At 44.6% G+C, this 26,866-nt stretch overlaps 5 protein-coding genes across 9 annotated transcripts in view; 3 read left to right on the forward strand and 2 right to left on the reverse strand.

The window, feature by feature from the left end:
- Positions 1-25,379, reverse strand: LOC118506003. 2 transcript variants are annotated; one of them, XM_036042587.1, is made up of 4 exons: positions 25,047-25,379; positions 4,222-4,770; positions 3,876-4,138; positions 1-3,792 (listed from the first exon to the last, which is right to left on the reverse strand). In XM_036042587.1, exons 1-4 carry the CDS (start codon positions 25,192-25,194, stop codon positions 391-393), a joined length of 4,362 nt encoding a protein of 1,453 aa, XP_035898480.1. In that variant the 5' UTR covers positions 25,195-25,379; the 3' UTR covers positions 1-390. The 2 variants fall into 2 exon arrangements, with proteins under 2 accessions (XP_035898480.1, XP_035898481.1); XM_036042588.1 differs by lacking the exon at positions 25,047-25,379 and adding an exon at positions 8,442-8,742 and having other exon boundaries at positions 184-3,792.
- Positions 9,085-10,638, reverse strand: LOC118506006 (2-methoxy-6-polyprenyl-1,4-benzoquinol methylase, mitochondrial). The gene is made up of 4 exons (XM_036042591.1): positions 9,778-10,638; positions 9,581-9,713; positions 9,424-9,512; positions 9,085-9,362 (listed from the first exon to the last, which is right to left on the reverse strand). Exons 1-4 carry the CDS (start codon positions 10,221-10,223, stop codon positions 9,149-9,151), a joined length of 882 nt encoding a protein of 293 aa, XP_035898484.1. The 5' UTR covers positions 10,224-10,638; the 3' UTR covers positions 9,085-9,148.
- On the forward strand, positions 12,504-17,646 carry LOC118506009. 2 transcript variants are annotated; one of them, XM_036042594.1, is made up of 4 exons: positions 12,504-12,655; positions 14,399-14,654; positions 14,751-14,772; positions 16,211-17,646. In XM_036042594.1, exons 2-4 carry the CDS (start codon positions 14,487-14,489, stop codon positions 16,375-16,377), a joined length of 357 nt encoding a protein of 118 aa, XP_035898487.1. In that variant the 5' UTR covers positions 12,504-12,655; positions 14,399-14,486; the 3' UTR covers positions 16,378-17,646. The 2 variants fall into 2 exon arrangements, with proteins under 2 accessions (XP_035898487.1, XP_035898486.1); XM_036042593.1 differs by having other exon boundaries at positions 12,540-12,897.
- LOC118506007 (general odorant-binding protein lush) lies at positions 14,781-16,090 on the forward strand. The gene is made up of 5 exons (XM_036042592.1): positions 14,781-15,161; positions 15,237-15,312; positions 15,407-15,501; positions 15,581-15,695; positions 15,783-16,090. The coding sequence occupies exons 1-5, from the start codon at positions 15,096-15,098 to the stop codon at positions 15,869-15,871; spliced, it is 441 nt and encodes a 146-aa protein (XP_035898485.1). The 5' UTR covers positions 14,781-15,095; the 3' UTR covers positions 15,872-16,090.
- The window catches only part of LOC118506002 (dmX-like protein 2), a 20,226-nt gene continuing 11,470 nt past the window's right edge, over positions 18,111-26,866 (forward strand). The window contains exons 1-7 of one of the 3 annotated variants that reach the window (XM_036042583.1): positions 18,111-18,483; positions 19,603-19,820; positions 19,901-20,046; positions 20,141-20,344; positions 20,419-24,806; positions 25,541-25,627; positions 26,713-26,838. In XM_036042583.1, the coding sequence (XP_035898476.1) occupies positions 18,397-18,483; positions 19,603-19,820; positions 19,901-20,046; positions 20,141-20,344; positions 20,419-24,806; positions 25,541-25,627; positions 26,713-26,838 (5,256 nt within the window). In that variant the 5' untranslated portion in view covers positions 18,111-18,396. The remainder of the gene's footprint in view (positions 18,484-19,602; positions 19,821-19,900; positions 20,047-20,140; positions 20,345-20,418; positions 24,807-25,540; positions 25,628-26,712; positions 26,839-26,866) is intronic. The other 2 variants (XM_036042584.1, XM_036042586.1) reach the window with 2 other exon arrangements.

The raw sequence follows: 26,866 nt of genomic DNA on the forward strand, positions 1-26,866 counted from the left end.
AAAAACTATCGAAGAAAAACATTCACGTGTTTTTATTTACATTTCCATCAATGTACAAATGTGTTTGGTTCGATACAAAGTACGCTGGCAATTAGGTGTTGAAATCAAAGCAAAACCGATACCGATGAATGCCTCCTTATTTAAAACAAAAACATATTGTACAATAATTCAAACAAATTCATCGTATGCGTATATTTCATTGGATTTAATTTTCCGTTTTAACAATGCAACGTACAACAGCGACCGTACCTTACTCTTCTAATATGGTATTATGGAATCCTGAATTCGCAGACCTATTAACACCTGAAAGTAATTATAATGAAATAATCTGGCTGCCATGGTTTGCACGTAACCGATTTCCGGTAAAGCAATAAAATTGCATGGAGCAAACTACGACTCTTCTTCCGAAGTATTACCATCTACCGGCAGCAGCATAACGACTGGATGAGTGGTCTGATTTTGCAGAAAAGCTTTGCATGTTGTGTTCGCTTCTATCATGGTAGACAGCATTGTTTTATAGCTATCCAATTCGCTCAGCTGGCCTTCAATGTACTTTTGGTACCCTTCTTCTAATACCTGTAACGATCCGTGGCTCGTAAACTGTGCCTCGCGCTTTGACAAAATAAACCCATTGATGAAACACATCTGCACGTCAAGCAACATTTGCTCGGATGCTGTCGAGGCAGCCGCCGGCGGATCGTACTCCTCTACGCGATGGATCATGACGATGTGCTCGTACAGTGCTTTCAACTCCCTAAAGCTTTTGGTACAGTAATCGCAGTGGAATTTTAAAACATGGCTCGCTACATGCATACCCATGCGCAATTCATCATCGCACTTTTCAGCGCATGTGCCACAGATGTACTTCAGAATCTTGAGCTCATCCTCAGTCTCAGCGGTTAGCTTCTTGCCGAGCGTCAACGCCCATTGGATAAAGCTATCGTCGATGTGATCGTACGGAGATGCATACCTCTTGCTGATCGTGGTATGAAACTGTTGGAAGTGATGGCTGAAGTCCTTCTCATTGCCGGAACCGTTGAGATACGCGCAAAGACCACACTTCATGGGGTTCCAAAAGTCAAGGCATACGAACGTTTTGCCGTCGTGCTTTTTGTCGTGATGCATTCTTAGCGCCGCGTACGTATCCTGCTTGTCGCAGTAAAAGCAACGCGCAATACAGAACAACCGAAATCCGGTGAAGGAAGCTCCTGCCGCTTGTTTGGCCACACCGTCGGCATTTGAGTCACGGAGGAAGTTTCGGCTGACTGTACCGTGCACAATTCGAGCGTGCATGTGCAGTGACTTGTAGTGTTCGAAGCTGTTATCGCAAAAGATGCAACCATATTTGGTGCTGTTTATCCAGCGGCTCGTAATGTCTTTTTTTACAGCAACTCGCCTAGATGCACGGCGCTCCATGGACAGCACACTCATAACCGTGCTCGGTGACAGGCTTTGCAGTATTTCCGAATCTGTGGCTGTTGCATCATCAGGCTCGGCCGCACTGTCGCTTATTTCTTCCGTGGAATTTCCTACAGCGTTAGACGCTCCATCATCAGCGCCAATAGCGGAGCTATCTACGCACGGTTCATTACTTTCCGTTACAACATTCCCGGTTGCGCTCGAATCATGCATCAATTCCGTTGGCTGTTTACCGTTCTCGTTTTTCACCTTTGCCGTAAGCGGGATTTCGCTGCACGCCATTCTGCAATAGTTATGCTCTCGCAGCACCGGGCATTTGCGACGCAAGTTGTGTTCCGCCAGATCATCAAGATCGTCGTTTCCGAGCTCTGACACCGCATCTTCCCCATCGTCCCCATGATCACTTGCCGAGGACAAAGAAAATGACTCTATCACATCGTCGATGATTTGTAAATCACTCGAAGCGTCCGAGCCTGCAACCGAATCCGTGTCGTCATTGTTCGACGAGTTCTCTACCTCTGCCTCGTGATACATCTCTATCATTACCACGTCCTGATTGGGATGGTTCTCCTTAAAGTGCCGAATGCTTTTCTCCTTCGTTAACATGCGCATGTTGCACAGCGAACACATAAACCGTTCGCCCGGCAAATCATGCACATTCTGCATGTGTTCCATGACGGTTTGCCGGAAGGAAGATTTCAGCCGGCACACGTTGCACTCCCACTGCTCCGCCGATTCGCGCAACACTTTAATCTCGCACTTTGCCGAATGGAATGCGCTCTTGATTATGTGCGCGGCCACATTTTCAAACAGGTAGTGATAGTACGCACAGTTCCCGCAGGCGTACAAATTTTCCCCATGAAAGTACAGATGTTCGATAATCGATTCGAGGTTGGTGGTCCAATCTTTGAACATTTTGTTGCAATGCGCACAATTGTAGTAGCTGCGCTTGTTGTTGGGACACTCCTGCAAAAGATGCTTTTGAAAGGCCAGTTTACTAGTTTCGACCGCGCTGCACAGTCCACACTTGTACAGCAGGCTGAAGTGCGGTTTGTAAGTGTAGCTCTTCGCCGTGCGCTCCGTATATGTCCGCACTGGTCGTAACAGGGGTTTGCTCATCGCACTTGCACTGTGCGTGAGGTGATCGCCAAGTTTGATTGTATTCTGGATGCAGTTTCGCTTTTCCTCCGCAGTTATTGTGCCCGGCATCACGAGAATGATGTCCGACAGTATATCCATCTTTGCCGGATGGGCAAACGATAATTGAACGGAAGTGCAGGAATGGTGTTCATTCATGTGGGTAACAACGTTTGTTAGCAGAAAATGCTTATAACAGCACACAAAGCAGGCGTACTGGTTGAGGCTGTGTACCGAAAGGTGATACAGGTAGTTGCTTACGTTGTTCAACTGCAGCGCACAGTGGGTGCATACTATTGTTATCGGAGTTTCTATGGTCAAGATACCGTGGCCAGTTTTCATGTGCTGAAATAGTGCGTTGTGAGTCTCGAACCGCAGCGCACAAGTATTAATGCCGCACGCATTAATGTCCCGTGCTGTTATTTTAGTTTTGTTCATGCAGATGGACAATTGTCGGTAGTATAGATCCAAATCACCGGTATATTCTGTTAACCGGAAGCTTATCTGTTTCACCTTATACGTATCTTCGACGTAAGTGTTGCGTTTCGCATTAGCTGAGGATTGTGTGTGCTCTGAGTACGTCATGGTATGCTTCACAAGTTCGGCGCTGCTTTCCGTTGTTTTGCCTTCCACACTTTTTGCCCTTGCGGACGACGTAGTGAGAAATGTTGTGGGTTTTGTGTTGTGGCAGTTCGTGTTGTTTTCAGCCGTTCTTGATTGCCCTACTTCAACTGAATGTTCGCTTTCTCGTACATTGTTTTGTTCTGGCACTTTACTGAGTGTTACCATGCCGGCACCGCTATGCGGCATTTGTTTTGAGCTTTTCGACAGCGTTATATTCGAATTTTCACATAATTTTTGTATTGATCGATCTAACTTGGCTCGCTTAAATTTTGGTACGGTGAACGAATCGGCTGTTCCTCTGACGGAAACATTTCGGGCCGGAGCCATGCTTACACCTGCTCTTGCATCAGACAAAGTTTTGTCCATTTGTACGCTCGGCAACGTTTGCTGTGCGGTAAGGACCGCACCCTTATCGGTGAGCTTAATTCCACCATGAATATTGAGTATTTTTGGAATTAGTGGTTGTTCGCCTTGGACTTCCTTTGCACTTGTTTTAGAATTAATGGTATCAGCGTTCTCGGTTTGGAAACCACTGTCCAGACTTTTCACATACTCAGCAGGAACTATTTCTCTTAAATCTAGCAAATACTTTCTCTTCGGTAGATGCGAATCCTGTGCGGGGGGAAAACAAAACAAAAAAACAGTAGTTAAAATTGGATTGAAGTGCATAAAGTATGCTTTTAACATTTTCCTACCATTGCTTCCCGTCTCTTGGAACAAAACATTGGTTTAGAAGCATGCACATTGCCTAGATGGCGTTGCATCATTTGCTTGATGTTGCAGGCATAGTCGCAATACAGACACTCGTAAGTCCCAATATAATGGGTGAGCAAATGTGATGCGGCATTATCCTTCATGATTTTCTTCTGACACCAACAGCACGATACCGTTGTTCCCTGATGCACCGTTTTGATGTGCTGTATGTAGTATGATATGGCCAGAAAATGCTGATTGCATACTGTCGCAGTATCAGCAAAGCGGGATTAGTTCAATTTCGTTACCAACTACTGTCCAATCAAAATTTTCCTACACAATACATACCGGTACACTTCAACAGCTTTTGACGCACTTTTCCTCTGACGGCAGCGTTCATGTAGTCAACTCCAACTATCTCGTGATGCAGTGCAAGCTCTATGATCGACTTGGCAGCGCTCCGATCTTCGCTGTGGTATATTTTTTGGTGATTAAAAACATTTGCGGCGTCCAACGCGCGATAAAAACAATAGCTGCACTGGTAACGGCACTGTCCGTGTACCAGTTTTATGTGCGCAATCAGTTCATTTATCGCAGGGAATGTTGCAACACAGTAAGCGCATCTTAAAATGTCCACCAGATCTTCATGGTTCTGCAGATGGACTACCATGGCACAAGTGTCATTCGTAGTAAAACTACAATAGCTTCCCATGCACTTGTACAGCTGCGTTAAGGACTCGCCATCGAGCATTGGGCTGCACCAATCCCAACATTTCGTCATCGGTTCTTTGGTCCAGGGTTTAAGTACGTTTTTAATATGCTGTGCTTCGGTCTGTGCTTGTTGTAATGCCATCGTTACGATACAGGTTTCAGTCCGGTGAAGCTGTATAACAATATCTGAAACAAACGATAAGTTTGGTGGTTTAAGTATTTTTTTATTTTACTATTATGAGTTATTCTGATCCCAAGCAATACGGCCAAGGCCGTCCTTCACGAAATAAAAAAAAAATCCCCATTCCAGTACCATCGTGTCAGCACCTGGACCCCTTGCCAGTATTCGATGAAGTGAATTCCATTAAATTGAATATCCTATCATTATGTTTCTTCTGCGTTGAGGAAATATACCATATTTTATTTCGTTTGTCTAGTGTTATTTTTTATGTTTTTAAACCGTTAGTCCAGTACAAATATTCTCTCACATCACTTGAACCTTTTAATATTTTTTTAATATTCCGTTGTTAGCGATGCAGTACAATTAACACAAGCAAAGTCATTGATAATTGTGAAATAATCCTGGAAGAACTGTGACATGTCGCTAACGCCACTGTACGTGCCGCAATTTATGCAAAAAGTTCCATCGGCCCATACTTCGTTAAAGACGTTAACAACACTACAATCAATAGCCAAATATAAGTGATATCCGGATTTATCGGGGAGCCTTGCACAAGCATTGGTTAGTTGCAAAAAGCGTTTCAACGAATTAGTTCGCTCGTGACATTTTCCAAAAAAGATTTTCGAGATAAAACATTTTTATGATACACTAACAACGTGAAAACAATTAAAGTCCAATGAACATTGAGAAATTGCTACGATTGAAGCTAATATATTTTAAAATCTTGATAAAACTTTTAAACCAACCTAATAAACCAAAACTTGAGTATACAAGATGGCGAGGCTACTGATCACTAAGGCTCAGATGGCGCTGCAAAAAGGACAAACGCTTATTTTTAAAACCCAAAATATTTGTCCAAAGTTTCTTTAACGACAGATTCGTTCAACGAATTAAACGAAACGAACGAAAGTTAAACGCATCGAAAAAAAGGGTTCAATGTCTGTTGAATATACAGAACTCGCAATAGAAAAATGTTGGCAGTTCCTGAAATAACTATAGCAATCTATAATAACTATCCAACCTTCGAGTAGGAAGTGCACAGGAAAATCACAAATTATAACTAAAATATGTTTTGTACCGGAATAACTATACATTTTAAGTAAAGATTCTCCGCCAACACATGACAACAAATGGTTTTTACAAAAAAAAGCAAATATAGATTAACAAATATAAGGTTAAACATTACTGTCATTTCTGCCGCACTCAGACACGAAATAGAATCGAATATCTATAGAATACAAAATAGAATTCAAAACAAGATAAAACACAAAGAACAAGACAAAACTAATAGCTGAAATTCAAAATAGACAGGACGCAATAAAACAGACAATAGAAAAGAAAAAAAATTAAAAACAGAGAAAGTAGTAACTCCCAAAAACAAATAATAAAATATCAAAATATCAAAAAACAAAAAACAAGAACAGATAGGAAAAAAAACACAAAAGCATCAAATACAAACCAAACCAAAATCAACTTAAAAACATAGCAAAGAAACAAAGGAAACAGCATAAACATTGGAACAATCAATAAAGAAAAGAGAAAACAGAAAAACAAGAGAAATGGACATATCAGTCCTCTCTTTTTCACACACAAGGAAGTTTGCTTCTGAGTATGAAATGCCTACTCATTTCATAGGAGGATACAATCTACACACTAAAGAAGAAGAAGAAGAAGAAGAAGAAGAAGAAAAAGAAGAAGAAGCCCGATGGTATAGTAAGCGCCTGTCTTTCACACGGCAGGAATAACGTATCCCATCCGAACCATGACTCCGAAAAACTGAATTTCCAGTTACCAAGTCAAGGAATAGTATTTTTGAGTTCAAATAACAAATGTATTCATGTGTTCAACAAACAATCAAAGCTAGCAGCCAACAAACAAAAATTGTTTCACGAATCGCACATTTAGTTTCAAACATGGAGATTCTTGTTATGGGCTTTAAAAAAAGTCAAATCGATCCACATCGTTTAAGTATTTAAAAATGCAAGAAGGAGACAATTATCACACCATATAAAAATATCGACACCATAAATTTGATGTCTTATTTCGTTATTCAAACTCTTTCTGTCGCGATTGTCACATATATTTAGTTTAATATAATCACACGTCCGCAAGACCCTACTCCTTCGTCCCTTTCTCCTAATCATTGGTCCGGTTTCATTTTCCAGAAGCCACAAAAAAAAATCGAGATCCACCTTCAGGTCTGAGCTTATTATTCTGCATGGCCATTGGTCTTATCATTATTGCATAGCCATTAAAATTCATCTAGTATGGTTCTTATATTGCCAGATAAGCATAAACGATCCATCTAGTTTCGCATGCTTCCCAACAAGCCACACAGAGGTATTAAAGTCGATGCACCCTTTACTCTTCCTTCCTATTTTTTGCTTTAACCTCGGCCTGCCATTTCTGGCTTCCGTGACCTAATTTAAAGCGTCGCTTGATTCTCAGTCCTGCGTTCGGTAAGATGATCCGGTCGGGATTTGATATTCTGTTCTGCCTTGTAAAAATCAACTCCCCGCCATCTTTACACCTTCTTGACTTAACGAGCTGCAAAGTTATGCCGGTTTTTTTACTTATTCTTACTACGCAATCTTATAGATAGATAGATCCTTGCTACGAGAGAACGGTTCGTAGGCTTTACTAACAATCCTAATAAATTCTGCAGGATCAGCAGATGAAACATCATCAATATTCCATCACTTTCTCCTTTACTATCCTCAAAGTAGAACCCAGAGAGGTTTAATTTTAGCTCAAGAAGCCCTCAAGGTCGTTATTATTGATACAAGATTAGAAACTTTCTTTTGAGCCACATAACAACTCAGTCCTCGAGCGGGCCAGCAAATTATTGGGCCTCATCACCCGAATGGCACCTAAGGTCCGTGAACCGCTGTGCTTGAGGGCGTTGTTTTGCTGCTGAGTCTGTCCTATTTTGGACTACGCCAGCGTCGTTTGGTCCCCAGCAGGTGTCACCTGTTTGGATAGGTTGGAGATAGTACAGCGGAAGTTTACTAGAATCGCCATAAGGCGCTTCCTAAACGACCCCAGTGCTGCTTCTCCTCCATACTCGGTGCGGTGCAGTTGCTGGAACTGATCGGCTTAAAAGATCGTCATTGTCAGGCGCACAGGCTATTTATTGCCAACATTGACTCCTCTACCCTCCTGGCAGCCATTCCCATTTATGTCGCATCCTACCGCTTGCGCATTCGCCCTCCACTTCTCATCCCATTGCGACCCTTGTTGTTGTCCGCTTTTGATTCCGTTTCCCTTGTTATTGCTTGTGTTTGATACCAGCTTTAAAAAAGTTAATTTTCTTACGCCAATTCGCCTATGGCTTGTTGTTAAAGCCTTATAAAAAAAATTGTTTCCGATTCTCACAAATGCTACCACGAAACACTGAAACTTTTGAACACACTTCCACCAATTTTTGTGAAATTTAATTCCAATGAAAACATAGTTTTGAATGCATTTAATCTTAACTAGAGCTTATTTTTCTTTTCCTATTGAAAGAAAGTTGAATGGCTCTGAAAAACAATGTGTTTGATTGACAACCACTGCATTAATAGCTGCTGTTGAAATGTCAAATCCTTCGAGTAAATGAAAAAAATGACAGACCTTCAATGACGTTCCAGAATGGACCGCCCCCATAGCATAGTTGTTCACCGTTCTCAAAACATACCTGTTACGTGCAGGAAAACACCTTTCTCGATAACACTGCACAATTTTCTAACGTAGGAACTTATTTAGCGGCAAAAAATCACTCGCAAACGCTTAACCACAACAATAATGCACCGTCTACTATCGAGAACGCAGCCAGCGATGGAGCGTGCGCATCTAGCCTTCTCGATGTTTGTGTTGACAACTAATGTCAAACAACTGACGTTCTTTGTGCGTCTGTCATGTTTCTGCTGAGTACTGGGAATATTCCACGGCTGGCGTTATTTTTTATTTAAGTTGCTGTAAAAATCGTTTTGTTGATATTAAAAGAATGAGTTTGCTCCTATTATTTCCTTCGCATGAGTATTTTTATCTAAGAGGTATTATTATCGTTATTATAATGAGAATGGATACTTACCATTACCGAACTCTTCAAACTGGTGTGTTAAATAGCTCACGTGACATTAAAAATGTAAGGTTAACATTTTTTGAGAAAAGGGTGGACGTTACAGGGCAATCTAATAATGTATTCCATTGATTTTTCTGAAATGTGCCAGCTAGTTTCGTTCAATCTCACACGTACTCGATGGTTTATATTTCAATCTATATTATTTTTAAACAAAACCAGCAAACAGCATGAAGCGAAACTACAACAGAACAGAGTGTACGCTTTGATGTCTACCATGTGAGAAGTTAGGTACGTTTTATTTTTCATTAACTACATCCATCTCATAACTTAAACCCTGAATGTATTGCAACCACACCGAAGGTCAAATTTTCATACTGAACACACTTGAAGCCAGCGTTTTCAATCATCAATTTAAATTCCTGCTGTGGTGGAAACTTTCGGATGCTCTCAACCAAGTACTGATATGGCTGCCATTGGTTTGCCAATATTTGGCCCATCGGAGGAATTACTTGAAACGAGTATTGATCGTACACCCTAGAAAGAGAATAAAACTATCAGAATCGGATATTTTCGCAAAAAATTATCCGAATATTACCATTTCAGGTACTCGTTGCTGACATGGCTGAACTCAAGGCACATGAAACGCCCGCCTGGTTTAAGAACACGGTAAGCCTCAGCTAGCACCTGCATAAAGTGACAAAACCAATAATAGTAACTTCCGCTCTTCTTGATCCTATAATTAAAATACATACCCGATCGATATGGGTACAATTTCTGATTCCAAACGCAATTGTGTATACGCTAAACGAAGAATCGTCGAAAGGTAATTTCTCAGCATCTGCACAAACCCATTCAATCGTATCGCCGGCAGTTGGCAGGTTCAACCTAGCAATATGGAGAACAATTTAGAAATGTTTCAGAAACACCCGCACCATTAATATGTACGTACTTTTCCCAGCGTTTTTGACCAACATCGAGCATGTTTTGGTTGATGTCACAAACCGTAACATGACTCGGTTTTCGGTCGTCCGCTGGAAGTTTTTGTAAATATTTCATGTAGCGAAATGAAATATCTCCCGTACCGCCGGCCATATCGAGAAGCCTTATTCCATTTCCGACGGGTGATAACCGTTCCATAAAGATATCTTTCCATATTCGGTGAACGCCCATGGACATAGCATCGTTCATCAAATCGTACGATGCCGCAACCTCTTCAAACACTTTGTGCACTTTTTTCCATTTTTCATCTTCTTTTACCGTTTGGAATCCAAAATGTGTTTCCGAATCGTTCTGCTTTGTGTGATCTATAGTTTCTTCCTTAGCATTGCTAGAATACCGAACCGGTGTAAGCCTGTATAGTTGTCGATAGTGCGCAATTCTTCGTAACAGCGACATTTTGCAGACTTTAATTTATCTGCGGTGTGTTTACGGCACGGTTTATTTTGGTAACTGTCATGCTGCTTAGCTCATCAGGCCGCGTATACACGTACCGTTGTAACATCACTTTGACAAGAGCATGAAAACGCTTCGTGTTGTAAACAAACGCTTCGGATGTGCTCATCCGTTTCGTGCACAACTATTTTTTTTTTAAACATATGATCCAGGAATTACGATACGAGATCCTGCATTCATTTGAATTGATTCATACGATGTTTAGACTTGGTTTTAGTCATTCCGCCATATATTCAGATCATCTTCAATTGCCCTGTTATGAGTTTCAACCTCATTAAAAGGGGCACAGCCCGCCTTTTCGGATGCAGTGCAAGTCATTGCAGAATTACCAAACACTCCGGTACGAGACCTTTTGCGGAACGCAGATAAGGGCTATCATTGAATATCGAACGAATGGATTGTTAGTGTGATTCCCTTCCTTCAATTCCTACACTCTAGATTTCCACTATTTGTTTTGTACCTCACTTGTACGAATCGATGAATGGAAGTAGATATGTGTGAGTATGGATGAAGATGAAGTTATGTGTGAGTATGGACCAGTGGTGGGTTAAGATATTTGGAGGCCCCGAGCGGAATGGCAGTTGAGGCCCCTCCAATTGTGATATTAGAGGGAAACAATAGGATTTCCCTCACCGATGCGGCCTCAAGCAGCCGCTCCTTCCACTCCTAGGTTGATCCGCCATTGGTATGAACCCTCTTCAAAATAAAAGGAACAGTATGAACATGAAACGCAACCGAGTAAACAAGGAATATGGAAACCGGGTAAGACTCACGATACGATCAGAACTTGGAAACATTGGAAATAACAACAACATTTGGAAAACTATTATTGGAACTTGACTACTGGAACACCCTAACATGTCTAACTGAATACAATTGTGATGGCTCCAGTTTATTGACCCACAGCGATGAAACATAACACTGTTTTTAGACCCCTTGGAACAGGTCCCTTGTACTAAGCCCCTTGGCATAGGACTACGCCCTTTTGAGCATGCACTCAGGTCCCTTACACTAATTCCTTTGAGCTAGGCCCCCTGCCCCTTAGCCTAATCCAAGAAGTTTATTCCAAGAGGCCTAGCCCTAGGGACATTATCCCTTACTCTCCTTGAATATTTCTTTTTCCATATGTTGAGATCAGGGTAATGGCTATTTTGTGACAGTGCAAGTGAGAACCGAGCACTACTGAAAAACCCCGTGATATAGACGCGATGGACATTAAGTTCGAAATCCCTCCTCGGTGAGCGCAGCCGAGCACAAGTAGCAGACAGACGGGTATCAAAATGAAATAAGTGTTTGCCATTAGACACTGCAGCTACATGAAGCTAGTCCCCTTTAGCTTACTTACTTACTTACTTACTTACTTATGATTTTAGGGGAAACTTTATTAGAAAATGTTGGAAAAAGGAAAGAGTATAGGCTGCCAACATTTTTTTTTATAGGACTAGGCTAAGTTCCTTATGTAGGTACTGAACGTGGCCGAACGTGTAATACTACGCATAGCCCATGAGACACAGTAAATTAAATCCTTTTCTGCACTTCTCTTCGTCTTCCTTGGCATTACTACCTTTGAGAGGTCTAGGCCTGCCATTCCTGTCTCTCTGTGACTTGATTCTACCCGTAGCAAAGTAGTCAGCTCTATGTACGGGGTGGCGGTCTGGATGGGATTTGAGCCCCGGTCCTGTCGTGTGAAAACCAGCGCCGTTATCGCCTCTGCTACCGGACCGCCCCCCTTTCTACACAGCTTCTACCCTTGTTTTAAATATATTAAACTTCATTCTATAAATGATAAAAAGGAGGTTTCGAAGACAAAATGGAAAGAATATAGCGTAGATTATCTGTAAAGTACTTAAGCTAAATAAAAAAAACTATCACGATAAACCTTGATAGCTTTCTAGCGTACAATTGCGTGCGTACGATGATGTGTGTTTGTGTGTTAGATCTTCCCAAGCTTTCATTCAAACCTGCGGCGCTTTCCCAAGCGTTTCGTATAGATGTCATGCGCAAGCAGAGCTTTTCAATATGTTTTTCAACGACCCTGAACATGGCCAAAGATTCTCACCAAAAGCTTTGCCTTGTTTATCGCATTTCCCCCTTTCGTCCTTCGCGAGCGAGGAAATCGTTCCACGGGCACGGGCTTGCTGACTAGCTGGCAATTGTTTTCGTTTTCCACAGCCACGATCTCCAGGCAAGAGCATGCACGAGAGCGACGCTGACGGTACGTTCTCGGATAATCGGGAGCGAGAGAAAAATCTGTGTTTAGTGGCAATTGAGCGTCCCGTGTTCTGGTGGTTACGTGCGATAAATGTGTAGCACAGCTAGTCAGCCAGAATATTCGTCGCGAGTAGTCGTAGTGCTAGAATTGTGTGCTGTGCCAGGTAGTATATCTAGTGTGCTTTAATCGTTCAATCGACGGGTTTTTGGGGTTTTAGTGTACCGAGCAGCCAGGCCTAACCGTTTGTAGCCGCCTAATGAACCACGCTTCGTTATATGCTTTCACCAAGCGAATATAGTCCTAAATAAGACGGTGCGTAAGCGGATCCCAACGCAGGAAAGGAAAAGCGGAGCCCATAAAATTGACGAAGCTTGCAATCCTGTCGGGTCAGATTTGACGTGAGAGGTGAGAGCGCTGACACGCGATGATTTTCAATCAGATAAGAAAATTGATTTTTATAATTGAATGAGTATTGGACCGAAAATAGCCTAGACGAGGATGTTGGGCCTCAACAGTTTGTACGTAGCTAGGGCAAAACTTGCTTTAACATTCCCGGCCCGGACACGGGAGAGAGGTATCGCTTGCGAATGATAGCAGAGATAAGCAAATGTGCAGGAGAGTGCTACAGTGGTAGATAATCTGGCGCACTTACGCGAACAGAGGTCGACTGTTGTGCATAAACCGTTTCTCACGCGCGCTGCTGCAGCAACCCGTGCATCAGGTGCATCGCACTCACACGACTCTCATATCACAAAAATGAACAGGTAGTTGTGAGTGTGAGTGTAAAACGGAGAGTGTGTGTTGTGTACTACAGACGCCTGTTTTCTTTCTAACTCACGACGGTTGTTTAACGAGCCAATAGTGGATTGCGACCGAAAGCGCGAACGAGACGGCGATAGCAATTTTCGTATGAATGAAAAAAAAAACACGAGGTGGAAAGCAAAAAAGAAAAGCTTAAAACCAAAACAAATGCACTGTCGCTATCTGCCCGCTATCCCTGGGACATGCATGCAAGTAATCAGCCCGCGAGCCCATCTGCTTGGGTCCACCAACAGCCGTGCCGTGTTCGAAGTGGGAGGCTCGATAACGAAAACCGGTCCAGTGTTGCAGCCTCCGGCCAGTGGTATGGCCAGGCAAAAGGGAGATAATTTCTCCCTCGTTTCCCCTTCCGAGAGTCGCTGGCATATGATGTCCAAGCGTTACCAAGGCTAGGCTGGACACACACATTGGGGATGAAGAAATAGCCCAGCGTTGAGCAAAACATGAAAGCATGCATCTGGAGCAATAGTGTAGCCTAGGTCAAGGACAATGTGGAATGTGCGTATGTGAGGACGGTGTGCTGTGAAGGCTCGGTCCTGGATGTAATTTCCCTTTTTCCGGTTAGTCTTACGCCTAACATCAATTAACTATTCTTGCAAAATTTATGAAGGGATTAATTTTCGAAGACATGAGTGCAAATGGTGGACGTGGGTTAAGATGTTACAAAGGCCGCTAAGTAACTACGGCATTTAAATAAAACCTTGTGAAAGTGACCAAGATAAGTATGCAATGTTATGCTTCTTCTTCTTCCTTGGCACTACAACCTCTAGAGGTCTCGGCCTGCCATTTCTGGCTTTCTGTGACTTAATTTTACCCGTAGTAAAGTAGTCAGCCTTACCTACGAGGAGGCGGTCTAGATGGGATTTGAACCCCGGCCTTGCCGTGTGAAGACCGGCGCCGCTGTCGCCTCGGCCATCGAACCGCCCCAATGTTATGCTTACTACACCAAAAACCCAACCATCTGACCCATTAGGCAAATAGTATCTCGCGCCAACAGTAACGTTAATTGATGAGTGCGCACCCTTTACCTGGCATGATTCCATGCGTATATATATAGCTATTGTTTTCGCTCTCCCCCTTCTTCCAGCTTTTAAAACTTGCCCCCCTACATACACAACCATTCATTCATCTCGGCTAGTCTAGGGCAGCTCTGCTTCGCAGCTCATTCCGTCACAATGCGCGTGGAAATGAATCTCGACGTTCAGCACTGTCACGATGACATCGGTACCAAAATAGCAGAATTTAAGCAAGATTCGGAAAAAATGAACGACCTGAATCTGTTCCTCGACAGTGTGCTGGAGGAGGCGCAACAAAATGCGGAAATAAAACTGCAAAGCAAACTGGTAAGCCTGCCTGCTGCATGCCGCTAATGGATTGGAAAATTGCTTAGAGTAATTGCACGATAACCCACTGTTTTCTTTAACGCTTTTCTCCCACAGGACGAAGAACGACCTAAAAATGGTGAGTAACTGTCATACACGTTAAGCGAAGCGTTGGGCTGTCGTTTGTCTTACGCGTGCAATTATAACACTCGCAAAGTCTGGCCAGAACTGGCAAGTATCGGTTTAATTACTAAGCCGCCCGGAGTGCAATCAATGAAGTGGTGTTTAGTGTCATGATTCAACGCATGCAATGGCAACGGGTCATTATTATTACACCCCCGGCTTGTACGAGCAATCGTATAAAGGCGAAAGCTCTACGGTACGGGGATAAAGTTTCCCGGTCCAAATCATGCCCGATAGACGCTGGTTTGTGTTCGCAGTTCGTACGATGCTGTTTGTAGCATGAACAAAGTGGGGTTTGTGGTGACATTGTGTGCTCAGTTTTTGGTCCAACATGCGCATGGAGCTGTAAGTATTTCCAACCGGCGGAAAAAAAACAACACAAGAATGGAAAACTCACTGGCGTATTTGTTTCGCGCGCAGATGACTATGAAGCAACTGACTAACTCGATGGACATGATGCGTTCAGCCTGTGCTCCTAAATTTAAAATTGAAGAAGGTTAGTGGCTGTGGAATGAGGTTTTCTATGTTAATCCTCGCAAAAAGTTAATCGTTTATTTGTTTTTTGCCCTCTACTCACTGTGGCTCAAAAGCGGATCTGCATGGGTTAAGGAAATCCGTTTTTCCTGCCGATCCTGATAAAGATCTAAAGTGTTACACCATGTGCATTGCCCAGATGGCGGGAACTGTAAGTATGCCATTCGATTTGGTGCAAGTCAAAGATTGCAAACAGTGTTGGCTAACAATGGCTGGTTTGATTTTGCCAGATGACGAAGAAAGGCGAAATCAGCTTCTCCAAAACAATGGCCCAAATTGAGGCGATGCTTCCGCCCGAGCTGAAAACGATGGCAAAGGAAGCATTAAGCCACTGCAAAGACACACGTACGTCTCGAGCCGTGATCAAGTGGGGGAGCGTTCCACCCAACCACCAGCTGGGAGCGTTAACAAATGGTATTCTGACTTTTGCAGAGGCTTCCTACAAGGATCCATGTGATAAGACATACTTTTCTGCAAAATGTGCTGCCGACTTTAGCCCCGATACCTTCATGTTCCCATGAGAATAACGCCAAGGAAATGGATACCGATGTTACTGGAACGATACCGATGGAATTGCTTTTAATAATGCTCCGATTCTACTGAACTCTTATTGGCTGATGTCTTTGATGGGGATGTTCTTTACGTTTAGATTGCACAACTTACACGGTTTGGAGTTAAGCTCTTTGTAGGATCAGACAATAAAGATATACCAAAGATGTATTAAGCATCGATTATTATTACATTCGGGACTCATTATTATTGGGCGAGAGGTAGCAAGGAACGGCTTGTGAATGGCCTTTCCCTTTCGCAACAATTAACAAACGTATGCTTATCAATAATTTCTTCACTTTACACCGCAGGCAACAAGCTTCTTACTGGCATCAAGCAACACAGAATGGTGACACGCACCAGAGGGATTGTTTTACGAATTTTCGAAGCAATTTGCAACTGTACAAACTCCGCCACCATTCCAGGGCAACGGCCAGCGACAGCACCGGCCAACGTTGGATCCACCTCCAAACACTAAATCTTCTATCAACTATATCTTCTCACTGTCGTCCTACTTGTACTTCTACCGCAACAAAAGAGCTAAGATGACTGTGTACATCGTTATGACTGTGGGTTTGTTTCAATGTTAGAGAAACTAAACAGCAAATGAGATAATATTCGTACCAAATCAAACTAAACGCCGGCGCCATTTGTGGCGCAAATTTTCCGGTACCCCTTTTTCCAAGTATACACGTACAACACACTAACCGGATCGTGCAGCAAAGTTCATGCAATTGAGCAACGGTGGACTGTTGCATATACTAACCGTACTGATAAATTGTGTATGTAACATATGTACCATTTACAACATCAATGCCATATCGTTTTTGATATGGAGTCTGAAGGCGAATCAAAACGTATACACGAACTACAATCCCACCAAAAAATCCGTTGCATTGCCCACTGACTAATGTCCGGCCTTGATTGTATTCCACATTGTGCAATCTCTACAGTCTACATTCAACTTTTAACAATTTCTGATGAAAGGTTTCAATAACAGAGCGTCTTTTTTAAACAAAATTACAAACCTTAGAAAATCAACAGAGTGGGCAATATTAACACCATTTAAGAAGCAGGGCGTAGGTTACAGAGTCGAATCACTGTTTTTACTCTACAATTTTTGTTTTTAAGAAATCAGATAATCTGGGAAGTTCCGGTTCATTTAACCAACCGAACATCCTTATTTTTGCCTTCCAATGAATCATGCATTAAAACCAATGTACCAATGTATGGCTATCGTATAGAAACTGTTCCATGTTTTCGATTTATTTTGATTTTGCGCCTTTGTTATGAGGTTTATAACTTTTTAATTACCATCCCCTTAGATGATCATATCCGCAGCTCTGGGAGATTTTAGACTACAATTTATGGCGTATTAATATACTTTTTTCAACAAATTTATGCTTTGCATCACCATTCAGCGAATATCATTGCACTGGATAAAGTTTAATTATCTTTAAATACGTTTCTGAAATCATTTGCTGTGTACCATGAATTGACATGATTGACAATCAAAATTCTGAGCAATATTTTCATGTTAAAGAAAGGCAATTAAATAAAACACTTTTTAAACTTGCTTTCTGTAATTCAGTTGACACAGTGTGCCATTGGGCAATTACTGAGCTAACAAAACAAAACCTTCTAGGGGCATCTAATGCAGTAGAACCATGTATGTGTAGTTGAAACAATAATAAAGTGTGTATAAAAATAAATTGGATAACAACAAACTGGCTTACATGACATTAAACTTATTCTAAAAGGAGTCTTTCTACTATGATGGCAGACATAAATGCATGTAAGTAATTCAAACTTCGACGATGCAAATAAAAACGGCCCGTACAACTGGAACATAATTTTCAGTATACAGGTGCATTATCATTTTATGTTGCAAAACCGCTCAAGAGCTATTGCAATGTCGATACACAGAATGATTCCATTCTGTTTTTTTGTTTTACACTGAAGTGTTCAGTGCATTTTTAAGCTGATGAAAAAAAAATTGTTGATTTTTCATTGAAGTAAAGATTTATTAAACAATTTTTACGTGTATTATGCTCATCAACTGAGCAATAATTTTTTGTTTATTTATTTTGTTTTAGCAATAGAACACTAACCCGCTTACCTGGTACTTACATTTTGCAAGTTCTAAATAACGGTCAAATATCATATTTAAATTTGTTCTAGACCACCGCCTAAGTTCGAAATTGAATCGGGATGACGTTTGCGTTTTGAAATGTGTCATTTGGTACGTTTATGCGGGTGCAGGTCGAGTTGAGCTCTACGAACTTTTTTTTTTTTTGCAGCTGTAAAAACGCAAACCCACAGAAGAGAAAGAATATCCCAACGCTCGGTGCTAGTGGTGTGTAGTGTGAAAAATCGACCGTGCTCGTCGTGCTTTCGGGCTAGTAAAATTGTGTCCGTGATGCAAATCATGCCCGTGCGGGTGATCTGTCGTTAAAACTATGTACAGTTGTTGTTACAAAACCAACCAAAGAACAAAATGAATTGTCATCAGATTCTCAGTGGTGCTTGCAATGCTGGCGATCGTTGTTTTGCTGTTGGATCCGTCGAAGGAGTTCCTTTCACAGTACGTGCTGGATAAGTCTCGTTTGATTAGCATAAAGGGCAGTCTGGCCACGCAAAACCCCGTGATCGGCGATCGGGCGTTTCATGGCCAGTGCGAAGGACTCTGGTTAGGAACCTTTTCCTTCACCGAGCGATATGGTGTATGTGTTGTAATGTGATACGAGCCGTGAGATTGCACTTGGCAACCTGGATTAAGTGAGATTGTGTAAATAAACTAGGCGACGAACTATTCGCTTTCATACAGGCAAACGTAGAGCAGTAATGTCCTATCCACCAGCCTAGGATGTTACAATGATTTTTGGGAAAGTTAATCGGATTCCGCTACGGGTGCAAATGTCTTCGTTTCACCATTTCCTAGGCGTTGGAAGCAATTTTGAAGCGAATTGAAATGTAGTTGTGTGAGAACATAGGTTCGGCTGGTCGTGTCGTAACTTTGTTAATCATAAAATGTTGATTCATTGCCAAAATACACCCTTCTTGCAAGTGAAAGAGTGGAATAATCGAAAAATGGAAAAACGGTGACGTTTGATAGTCACTTGACTGATAATTTTTCACTCTCTCAGTTGTGTTAACGCTCTCCCAATATGTTCTCATCGATATACGCACGCACACGCGCACACACTTCATGTGAGACCACTTACGCGAAACAACAACGATCAACATTACGCGGGGTGGGAGTTTACCGAGGATAGAAGGACGGTTACTATTATCTCCATATGATATCAATCTTTTGATTACAATGAGTATAAGTTGTTTTTTGTTGTTGTTGCTATTTTGCTATTCGCACAGCGAACTTCACGTGGTTCATGGCCGAAAATGCAGCAACTGCAACATATTTTGCACAAACATGATAGGAAATAAACATTTTCCGCACGTGAATCACTGTTTGTGTTGATATCGCGCGATATGCCTGTTTATTAAATGGAGTTCGTTTTGATAAGCCACGGCGGATGAGATTGCCGTGTGTATGCGCCAACCAGACCTGTTCTGTTTATTCATCTAGTTACCATCTATTCTTTTGAGGTGTTTGTTCTGTCACTTTGCACCGTGAGAAAAATAAAATTCACGTTCCGTTCGGCTTCCCACTGCTAATATCGCTTACCGTTTTTGCGTAATCTAGGCATACGCGGCAGGATGCAATATCGTCGTGCTTGCGAGCAACTTTGAGCGTGTCCAAATTATTCCCGGTGCGGTGCACAACTACATTCGCATCTCGGCACTCGATGCCAGCACCGATACGGGAAAGATAGCAGCCGCGTACGAGGACAAGGTGTGCATCTTTGAACCGACGCCGCTAATCCACACGGAAAGGGCGTCAACTCATGGATTGGAATACAAGTAAGTTGTTGATCAAGAGACGGGGAGGCTGCTCCATCGGATCATCTGGCATCGTTCTTCTACATTTTCTTTTTTTCTAGATGGGTCCAAACCGGAAGCTTGCAGGCTTCGTCACACATCAGTTCGCTCTCGTGGAACCTGGAAGGCACGAGACTACTGACCGGAGGGACGGTTCTGCAGTTATGGCACGAACGATTATCCAAGCAGGATGATGACGAGCCAAGCTGTATGTGAACGAACAAGAAAACCCCTACTGACCTACCTACCGAGCCGTACATGGTTAATGTTTTTGGTTTCCCCCTATTAATGTTTGCTTCTAGCGGTTAAGTTCGAGATCGGGGGAGAGCGCGATCCGAAAACGCCCACCGGTGAAGAGGAATCCGATAGCAGCTCGTGGGACTGTGTTTGGAAATGTCATACCGCGACGCCCGTCCATCACATGGCGTTCAGTCCCGATGGAACGCTGTTTGCAACGTCTGGCAAAAGCGATCGTTTGGTTAAGGTGTGGTACGAGAACAAATACAGTAAGTTTCCAGCGAACTTGGTTTAGCTATGATGCTCGAGCATGCTGGTAAAATTAATCTATTCCCCTTTTTAGCGCTGTTCCCAAACAAGAGCTTCGATCAGTCGCAATCGCAAAGCTTCGTTGGTGCGCCGGAAGCTAGCTATGGCTTCGTGTACGTTGCCCATCCGCGCGCCGTTACGCATCTGTCGTGGCGGAAGACGAGCAAGTACATGCCAAAGGGTTCAGTGTCAAACATGTTGGTAACATCGTGCCTGGACAACATCTGCCGAATTTGGGTGGAAACCGTGTTGCCGGAGGATGGGTTAGTGAACATGAACCAGTTCGATCCGTTGGCATCCCAGAACCCAAAGTTTCGCACCCATCGCCACAAGCATAGGTTCATGCAGCGCTTGAAGCACATGAAGACATGCTTTCACATTCGTCGGCACGCGAAACATAGCGGCACAGGAGGGGCGAATGGATTGAACGGCATGGGTCCGGGCTTTGGAGGGCCAGGAGCGAGTGCTGGGTTCGGCAATGCACCGATTCCAACGCTGCCATCGACATACAGTGTGCATGATTTCCATTCGTACGGTTACCACGGCACTGGCATGCGGTCCGGGCTGCACTTTCATCTCGCGGCGTCGATTAACGCCGAGACGGATATACCGCTGGTGCCGTCGATGCATACGACCGACCCTTCCACTCAGCCCAACTTTATACTGCATTGGTTGAACAACAAGGAGATGCACTTTACGTTGCAAGCCGAAGGGATCTTACAGGAAATGACGCGCAAAGTGATCGAAAAGGAGGAAATGCAAAATGCCTCCGGGAGCAACAGTGAAGGTGGCGGAGGCGTTGGTGCGAACGACCCGGGCGGAAGTCTGGTAATGGAGGAGGGTACCATCACCGAACACCATCGTAAAGGGCAGCTGAGAAGCACACTCTCGCAGGAGGATAGCAACAGCAGTGAGGAACATCCACCGTTACACTCGCAGCACCGGTCGCATTCGATTGGTGCGGGATCGCATGTCGGGTTGCCGAGCCACCATTCGCTCTCGAACACTACTTCCATCAATTCTTTGGCGAATGACGGAAACTTGCACGTAACGGATTCGCTGGACATGAAGATCGACTGCTTGCTGCGTGACTGGCAGCACAGCCCGGATTTGCTGTTTTCAATTCACCCAATTGACGGTAGTTACCTGATCTGGGTGGTGGAGTGGTTGGATGAATATCATCCCGGATCGTTCCGCCAGGCGCAGGTTTCGTTCTCCACGCGAATCCCGTCCGCTTTCCCGCTCGGTGATGCAATGTCGATGTCAACCACCGTTGCGCTCTACAATACCGGCGGAAATCTTGGATTCCGTGATATGATTATGCGCGGTCCCAAATCATCCTGTACTGCGGGTGGACCAAACAGTGCCGGCCAGCTGGATGTCGTTAGCGATTGTGTCACTTCCCTACCCAGCGTAATGGAGGAAAATGAGGCTAACGAGGAGGATAATGCCGAGCAGGCGAGCAATGCGGAAATGGAAGATCATGGCGGTGATGCGACCGGTGATCATGCTGCATCGAAAAAGGATCATGCAGGAGCGGACGGTGCACCGCTGGAGCAGGGCGATATTTTAACCGCACCGCCCTCGCCCACCATCTCGATGGTAACGAAGCATTCGAACGGAACGCTTAACTTGTGGCAGTTAACATTTGCGGATCGCAGCAAGTTTTCCCAAGTGCTTAGCATCGGGCACGCGTCACGTGCCTCCGGACATCGGTTCCGCGTGAATGATATTACCTGCCACCCGGTACTACCACTGCTGCTGACAACGTCCCACCACAACATACCGGATATACCGGCGACAGGTGACACGGCACAGCCCGCTAGCGGTGGCGAGCACCGTTCCGCGGGAATGCACCACTCGAAGGATGTGTGTGCACCGTCAGGCTTTTGCTCTGAGCTGATATTGTGGCGGGTGGATGCAGTTGGACCGCTGTCACAGTCGGGAGGTGTCAGCGAGTTGGCGCGCATCAATTCGCCGGAAATTTCTGCGTTCAGCAACGTTGCTTGGATACCGACCCTGCTGCCGAGCACGACACTGGGCAATCTAAGCAACTCACCGTCGGCCTGCTTCGTTGCCAGCGACGGCGAATGTTTGCGGGTGTATCAGGCAGTGATTGACGCGCGTACGCTGCTGGCGGAAATATCCAGCTCCGAACGACGGTGTCGAAGGATGGATTCGCTGATGTCGTTGTCAACCGAATCGTCGGAAAATGCCGGACTGTTGCCACCGATACTACACGACAAGATCAAGATTGTGTCACAACAGTCCACCGCCCGGCCCGGGTGCATTATTCAGCTGGATGCGATCGCTGATGCTACACACGATTGGCAAAACACACAGTTTCTGCACGTGTTTCAGGAACAGCTGATTACGGGCGAGCGGACGGAACCGACGATCGATCCGTTTGGTGTGTCCGGCACCGCTCAACCCGGAAACAGTTCCAGCATCGATGTGGATGGTTTAAATCCGGACCTAAAACCTACGATTGGGCTGATGGACGGTGGTATGGGAGCGATGGTCGATCTGCAGCGCAACGCCCAATTCGAGCAACCATTCTATCTGGTGGTATTGGAACGTACGCAAAACGGCACCACGTTGCACATGTGGCGTATCGTTATCGCGTCGCAGCCTGCTGCCTCCGATGAGATGAGCAGCAGTATGATGTACGTACCCGACAGCAATCTGGTGCAGGATTTAGACGATCCGGAAAACCTACACCGCCCCTCGGTAGTGCCGGACGATATACCTAAGAGTGCGGGCCACAATCGAACACCGCTGGATCATGCTTCACACGTTAACATTTCCACGACAAAAGTGTGCACCCAGGAGCTGCCACTTCCGGACGGTGTGGATGTCATCCATGCGGCTCCAGCCGCTGGCCATCTGAGCTCGTCCTCGATCTACCCTGCCTGCTTTGCGCCGTACATAATCGTGACGGCTTGTTCCGATTCAACGGTGCGTTTTTGGAAGTGTAAAAACATTCAGCGCAAGGAAGGCAATGGAGGGGCTGGCGGTGAGGATGGAACAAATCAGGTTCCGCGGTACGAGTGGTGCGAGTGGGAAATGATCCGCAAGGACCAAGAATCGACAATTGACGTGAATGGACAGCTGTTGCACATTAGTGCAGCGTATTCGGGACGGATTGCATGTGCGTACAAGTACGGCAAGTCGTTTACGCGACCGACCAAGAGCATCGATCCCGAGACACGGTTCGTGAACCTGAGTGTGGCCATTTACGAGTGCGAGTCGACCGGTGGCAGTGAGTGGGTGCTGGAAGATACGATACACCTGAAAAACATCCACCTGCCACGCATACAGGCGGATCATAACTTGGATCTAAGCTACCTGTACGACACGCGTACGCTGCAGAAAAAGCAACGGCTCAATCAAGTGTTGCATACGCTCTCGCACGACGACGCCAGGTCACCGCGCTCGGTGAATGGCGATGTAACACCCGAGGCACTCGCCAAGCCCGGGACGGGCTTGTTGGCCGTGCCCAGCTTCAGCACCCTGCAGTCACTGCGCAAGAGCATCACCGAGCATGGCAATACGTGCCCGATCACGCAAAAGCATCTGGTACAGCTGGACTGGGTATCGAAGGAGGATGGTTCGCACATTCTGACCGTGGCCGTCGGCAGTAAAATCCTGCTGTTCACCCCCGTGTGCAGTGATTTGGCCCAGTCCAACATGAAAGCGATGAAGGAATCGCAATCCACGAACCGTCCACTGCTACGGAAAGCGAGCTCGTTAGCACAGCCACATTTTAACGACGAAATTCGGTGGATGAAGCTGCGCCAGATAGAGCTTACCACGGCGGACGGGTTACCGCCCCTACCGATGCAGATCTCCTGGGTACGGGACGGCATATTCGTGGCGGGAATGGACTCCGAGATGCACGTGTACTCGCAGTGGAAACCGCAGAGCAATAGTCTGTACAACGTGAACCATCAGCTCGACATCGACGACATGTACGATACGCGCAACCTAAAGGATGAGGATCTTCGCTCCATGGCACAGGACAGCAGCCAGCGCCGGCTGGCGAATGTATCGTCCATGCCGGTGCTATCGCGCGTCAGCTCCATCAACCTGAACCAGATGCTGTCGACAGCGGACGCAAAGAAAAAGAAGCCGCTCGGTGCGGCCAGCACCGGACAGATTGGTTCCGTGGCGGGTTCGGCCGCTGCCGATCAGCAGCCATCCCCCGGCCAGCACGATTACATGACCGATTACGGATTGTTCGAGGCTTCGCGCATCGCGTGCCCGGTGCTTCCACAGTACCATCCCAAACAGCTGATGGAACTGCTGAACTCGGGCAAAATACGCTGGGTTAAAGCGATCCTGGCGCATCTGGTCCGTTGCATCAGCGGTTCGTACACTGTGCGCGGCTGTGGAGGAGACGAGGAAAGTCTCAACCGACAGGTATGCTTGGCTGACTGACGCACCCCAGCTTTCCCAGCCCCCTCACTTCCCCCCCCCCCCCCCCAAAAATTCCCAATTAGATCGCATTATCGGCACTGCTTGCGGCAAAAGCGCCGATCTCATATTCCATCTCACTGTTGTTCCGCGATAGGGTGAAGCAGAGTGGCACTTGACAGATACTTGGCACCCACCGACGGAACAGCGTGTGCGTGTGTGTTTGTGTATGTCGCTAATATTTACCTTGTGTTGCTAATCTGCTAGTGCGCAACGTATCATCCGTCTCATCCTCATTTCGTTCGATCGAGCAGCTCACGATAGTAATATAGTAGGTAGCAGGCAGCATTTTCTTGAACGCCAACGCGTAGGATGCATCCTGCTTTCGGATCATTTGCACCAATGATCGTGCTTCATACTATTACTATCTGCATCCAGCGCTTCTTCTCACCATGGGCATGGATCGATCGTTCGATCGTTCACGCATTTGAGATGGTAGATCATTTCGACTGCTTGGTTCGCTCACTCTTGATTTACATACTCTAGCGAGACTATACACACGATACAAAGCACAGCACAACTCATTTCATCAAAGTTTGTTCCACTCTACCCACCTATACTATTCCAAATGCATTTTTTCTGTTCCATCGCACGAACTCGCTTCCTATCTACTACTACTCTATCACGTTTCACATGTTTCCATTATCTTTTCTTTATTTGTTTTATATGTGTGTTTCCAGCGTGGTTGGTCTAGAACTCGCACTCTTTCCATTAGCTGTCCGGCAGGCACCGTTAGTCCTCTTGAACCAAGAGGATCGACGACACAGGTGCGGTTTTTCATTTATTTAACCCTTTTACTCTCTCACACATTTCTACTGTTTCGGCTGCTCAGATTAATATATATATATGTAATACGGATGGTTCTTTATTTTCCGTGGTTTAAACGTGGCGCTTTTGATATATACATATACATACCTTTTATCCTTCTACCACGTGGTATGGGTATTGGTAAAGCTCTTTTCCCCTATACGTACTTTGGAATGTTTTCATTTGCAGACGAATGTATTCGTAGCGTTCAAAAACCGGTTTGCCTATTTATTTGTATTTCCGAGCAAAGTGTTTCGTTTCGGAAAAGGTATTTTCCATTTCCTATCTGAATGTGTTTGTGGATGTTTGTACAATGCCCTTATTTGCGCTACATGCAAATGAACCTTACTTCGCAAGTGTTTCCTATAAAATGAGCCTTCAATACGTGAATCTTTCTTCTATACGAGTTTCTGTGTTAAGTTGCAAAGTGTAAGTGTAAGAATAGCCCTGCCCTGCTCTCTTAACTGACTTTATCAATAGTTGTGAAGCTGGCTGTAATGTGCAGCAGACTTATCTTCCGTTACGATATGTTCACCCGATGTAAACATGCACTTATGTTTATATCATTCGGTTTAGCTATCATCACTTTATCACTATTACTGTTGGGTTTTAACCTTATCCTAACTCTACGTATTTTTGTTCTCTGTGTGGTCTATGATTCTTGTTCCTTCCTTCCTATGAGTGGTAGTGATTTCATCTGCCGTTTGTTTGGATTTAAAGTGATTTAAAAACAATTTGTACGTATATTTGTATTAAACCACATGCTTTCCGGGATGAATTTAGAGCTCACGAGTTGCCATCCAAATGTGTCACTAATGTTTTAGCTAGCCATAGTAGGATAAACTGGTTGCCATAAGATTCCCATCCTCTTTTATGTAGAAGCAAAGTTGAAATCTGATTAGAGGTAGTAGATGTAACGTCCTAAAAAGCAGCACGATATATTAGTTTGACACGCGTTCACGTAAAGAGAAAAATGTGAAAGGTATTTCACCTGTTCGTAATAACACCATTAAAGCTAAACCTACCGTTAAAACCCCCGGAACAGATTCCAGAGGAGCTAACGCTTGACTATGCGGAGATCACATCCATTCCTCCGCTACCATTGTGGACCCTGCTGGCGGCAGACAAGGAATCGACTAGCAGTAATTTGCAGCAAAACGATGAAGTTAAGGTAGGTACTGGCCAGCGCAGCGCAGCGG

Source organism: Anopheles stephensi, chromosome 2 (genome assembly GCF_013141755.1).
Source record: "Anopheles stephensi strain Indian chromosome 2, UCI_ANSTEP_V1.0, whole genome shotgun sequence".
Lineage (NCBI taxonomy): Eukaryota > Metazoa > Arthropoda > Insecta > Diptera > Culicidae > Anopheles > Anopheles stephensi.

Bases quoted from the DNA above. Each gene is read 5' to 3' on its own strand.
- LOC118506006 (XM_036042591.1), bottom strand. From the start codon at position 10,223: ATGTCGCTGTTACGAAGAATTGCGCACTATCGACAACTATACAGGCTT. The intron at 9,714-9,777 runs GTACGTACATAT...CCATATTGCTAG, and splicing joins GGTCAAAAACGCTGGGAAAA to GTTGAACCTGCCAACTGCCG. The intron at 9,513-9,580 runs GTATGTATTTTA...CACTTTATGCAG, and splicing joins ATTGTACCCATATCGATCGG to GTGCTAGCTGAGGCTTACCG.
- LOC118506009 (XM_036042594.1), top strand. From the start codon at position 14,487: ATGCGCGTGGAAATGAATCTCGACGTTCAGCACTGTCACGATGACATC. The intron at 14,655-14,750 runs GTAAGCCTGCCT...TTTCTCCCACAG, and splicing joins TAAAACTGCAAAGCAAACTG to GACGAAGAACGACCTAAAAA. The intron at 14,773-16,210 runs GTGAGTAACTGT...TTTACACCGCAG, and splicing joins CGAAGAACGACCTAAAAATG to GCAACAAGCTTCTTACTGGC.
- LOC118506007 (XM_036042592.1), top strand. From the start codon at position 15,096: ATGAACAAAGTGGGGTTTGTGGTGACATTGTGTGCTCAGTTTTTGGTC. The intron at 15,162-15,236 runs GTAAGTATTTCC...TTTCGCGCGCAG, and splicing joins TCCAACATGCGCATGGAGCT to ATGACTATGAAGCAACTGAC. The intron at 15,502-15,580 runs GTAAGTATGCCA...TGATTTTGCCAG, and splicing joins TTGCCCAGATGGCGGGAACT to ATGACGAAGAAAGGCGAAAT.
- LOC118506003 (XM_036042587.1), bottom strand. From the start codon at position 25,194: ATGATCCGAAAGCAGGATGCATCCTACGCGTTGGCGTTCAAGAAAATG. The intron at 4,771-25,046 runs GTAAATATTAGC...CGTTTGTTTCAG, and splicing joins TAGCAGATTAGCAACACAAG to ATATTGTTATACAGCTTCAC. The intron at 3,793-3,875 runs GTAGGAAAATGT...CCCCCCGCACAG, and splicing joins CCAAGAGACGGGAAGCAATG to GATTCGCATCTACCGAAGAG.